This window comes from Octodon degus, unplaced genomic scaffold, assembly GCF_000260255.1.
Source record: "Octodon degus isolate 3935 unplaced genomic scaffold, OctDeg1.0 scaffold00050, whole genome shotgun sequence".
Classification (NCBI taxonomy): domain Eukaryota; kingdom Metazoa; phylum Chordata; class Mammalia; order Rodentia; family Octodontidae; genus Octodon; species Octodon degus.
Genome location: NW_004524626.1, coordinates 9,548,897 through 9,552,131, shown reverse-complemented (window position 1 = coordinate 9,552,131; position 3,235 = coordinate 9,548,897). Strand labels below are relative to the sequence as shown.

Sequence of the window (3,235 nt, the reverse complement as noted above, 5' to 3'; positions counted from 1 at the left end):
AAAAATCCAGAATAAGCAAACAAACAAACAAAAAAAAAAAATATGGGTTTTCAGCATTGTTCTTGAGAAATACCCTGGGGCTAATGTTAGGCAACATCTCAAACGAGGCCTCCCACCCCCAATCTGCTCTCCTCCGTAGCCTGAACAAGAGCCCTCCTGGTGCCTAGGGTTCCAGGTTCCCCTGAGACACTGTACACTTGCTCCTTTCCTTTCTTTCCCGGGCCTCACCCCTGGCCCAGCCTGTGCCAGTAAGCATCCGGCCCCATGAATTCCCTGTTCTGCACGCTTTCCACCCATGGCATCACCACTGCGCGTCCTGCTCGGCTCTCACTGCACGGGCCTTACCGTCCATCCACATCGCAGCAGCTGTCAGGGCTTCTTCCTGCTCATGGCCTATATTGTTCCAGCACGAATGGACTAGGCTGTGGTCACCCACATGCAGTGGGCACCGAGGTCACAGCCAACTTTTGTCTGCTAGGACCCATGCTGTTAACTGATATCCAATGTCCCCTCCAATGTCTGCTTTCCATTCTCTTCTGCGGGGCCTGCTGGGGTGTGGTGAGTCTATGCTCAGCTCTCCTTGGGGGAGAATTGAGCAGAAATGAAGCCCTCCTACTTCTTTGCAGCTGCCCGGGCCATGAAGGGGCTCCAGTGCTCCTGGAGGCAGTGTCTCTCTGGGCTGCTCCTGCAGCTGCTCTTGGCCATCTGCTTCTTCTCATACCTGCGGGTGTCCCAGGACCATCCCATGGGGTTCCCTAGAACAGAGGCCAGCACCTCAGATGTGGTCACCAGGACCCTCCACGGGTCCGTAGGGCTGGCATCCACCCCACAGCCCCCTGCGCCCCAGAACCTGCTCATCCTGCTGTGGACGTGGCCTTTCAACAAGCCCGTGTCTCTGTCCCGCTGCTCGGACCTGTGGCCGGGCACAGCCGACTGCCAGATAACCGCCAACCGCAAAGTGTACCAGAGCGCAGATGCTGTCATCGTGCACCACCGGGACATCAGCTACAGGCCTAAGGCTCAGCTCCCGCCATCGCCGCGGCCACCCGGCCAGCGCTGGGTGTGGTTCAGCATGGAGTCCCCCAGTCACTGCAGTCAGTTGCAGGCCCTAGATGGCTTGTTCAACCTCACCATGTCGTATCGCAGTGACTCGGACATCTTCACGCCCTATGGCTGGCTGATGCCCAGGGGAGACCAGCCCGCTGCCCCCCCACTCAACCTCTCAGCCAAGACAGGGCTGGTGGCCTGGGCCGTGTCCAACTGGAGGGAGGGCTCAGCCAGGGTGAGGTACTACAAACAGCTGCAGCTGCATCTCCCAGTGGACGTGTACGGCAAGGGCCACCGGCCGCTGCCCCGCCAGGGCATGCAGCAGCACCTGGCCCGGTATAAGTTCTACTTGGCCTTCGAGAACTCACAGCACCCAGACTACATCACAGAGAAGCTGTGGAAGAACGCGCTGCAGGCACCCGCGGTGCCCGTGGTCCTGGGCCCCAGCCGCAGCAACTACGAGCGCTTCCTGCCTCCTGACGCCTTCATCCACGTGGACGACTTCCCGAGTCCCCAGGCCCTGGCGCAGCACCTGCTGGCGCTGGACAAGGACGACGCCCGCTACCTGCGCTTCTTCCGCTGGCGGGAGACGCTGCGTGTGGTCAGTGGTAGCTGGGCCCTGGCTTTCTGCAAGGCCTGCTGGCGGCTGCAGGAAGGGCCCAGGTACCAGACGGTGGCCAGCATTGCCGCCTGGTTCACATGACGGGACCAGCCTGGCCTCATCCAGAGTCTCAGCTGTGAGGGATTCCTCTATGGGGACGCACTTGGGTGGGACCCACCTGAGGGGTGTGCCTGCCAGGGTCCTTACTGCAGGGTTCTTACTCAACACTTAAGGGGGTATCAATTATGGGTTGTTGCCTGTCTGGGTCTCTCCTGTCTGGGATCACACTTCTGTGGGGTCTCAGATGTCTGGGGTCTCACCTGTATGGGGTCTCACCTTTCTGGGGTCTCATCTCTTTGGGGCCATACTCCTCTGGGTCTCAACTGTCTGGGGTCTCACCTTCCTAGGCTTCACCTACAGGAACCTAACCTGTCTAGGCTCTCAGTTTTCTTGGCCCAACCTACAGGAGCCTCACCTCCTGGGGAGTTTATCTCCTAAGACATGCTAAGGGACACACAACACCCCACTGGTTGCTACCTTCAGGAGCCTCCCTGCTGGGGACCTCGGCTCTGGCAGCTGGGCTGCTGGGGACCTCACCCCATCAGTCCCACCAGTGAGGGTCCTCCAGCTCAGACATCCCTGCCATTGCTTCCTGCCTGTGCCTCGTGCAGTTGGGCCCCGTGGTCTTTCTTCTCCAGATGGGGGTGAGAGAAGGAAAAGGATCTGTCTCTTCCTATTCTCAAATGGCAGCTCTTAGCACAGGTGGCTGCTGGCCATAAGCAAGGACACTCGGTCACATCCGGGGTATTTCTGACTCTTCCATCTGGAGGAAGAGGGAATGATGTCACCTAGTGCGGTGTTGATTCCTGCTGTGGCCTCCTGAGAACCAGGCCACACAGTGGCAGGCGAGGGACAGAGTGGCGGCTGAAGTGTCATCTGCATGTGCAGCTGCGCCCCACCACTTCCATCTGCACCTGAGCTCCGCTTCCTGTCAGGCTGGAGGGCCTTGGAATCTCAGAGAAGCATGAAGCCCACTCTGCCCTGCACCCCTGCGGGATTGCGGCTGAGTGAGTCTATTGACTGGTGATATGAGGTTGATCTGAGGCAGTGATGCTAGCCCTGGGGAGTGGCTGTGCATTTGCATTTGCAGAGGTTTCCCTGCACAAAGACCACAAATCAACTGTTTGTAGACTCATGAGCAAGCTCTATCAGTGGGTGGCAGGTGACACTGAGCTGTATCTGATGGCAGGCTTTGTAGTGGCAAATGAGTTGATATCATTCGATGATAAAGCTTCATTTTGTGGCAGGCTTTAAGCCAGAATCTGACACTAGTTCAGCCTTCATGTGGCCCTCTAATTATTTTATTGATCTTTTCCATGTACATCTCTTTTTTTGGACTGAGCACTTATCCTGGTCCCAGTTTCTGTGAGCCTCCAAGCTAACCCTTGGCAAAGTAAATTAAAAACCAGTGTCACCGGAGGGGTTTTTTGAAAATGGGAAAAGAGGGCTGGGGAGATGGCTCAGTAGAATAAGCACTTCCCTGGCAAGTGCAAGGGCCTGAGTTCAATCCCGGGTTCCACAAAAAAA

General features: G+C 57.2%; 1 protein-coding gene across 2 annotated transcripts in view; it reads left to right on the top strand.

Moving 5' to 3' along the window:
• Positions 1 to 3,235, top strand: part of Fut6 (fucosyltransferase 6) — a 21,284-nt gene that overhangs the window by 768 nt on the left and 17,281 nt on the right. Inside the window, exons 2-3 of one of the 2 annotated variants that reach the window (XM_004632967.2) lie at positions 627 to 784; positions 833 to 1,884. In XM_004632967.2, the coding sequence (XP_004633024.2) occupies positions 638 to 784; positions 833 to 1,750 (1,065 nt within the window). In that variant the 5' untranslated portion in view covers positions 627 to 637 and the 3' untranslated portion in view covers positions 1,751 to 1,884. Of the gene's footprint in view, positions 1 to 626; positions 1,885 to 3,235 lie in introns of both variants that reach the window. The other variant, XM_023717034.1, reaches the window with a different exon arrangement.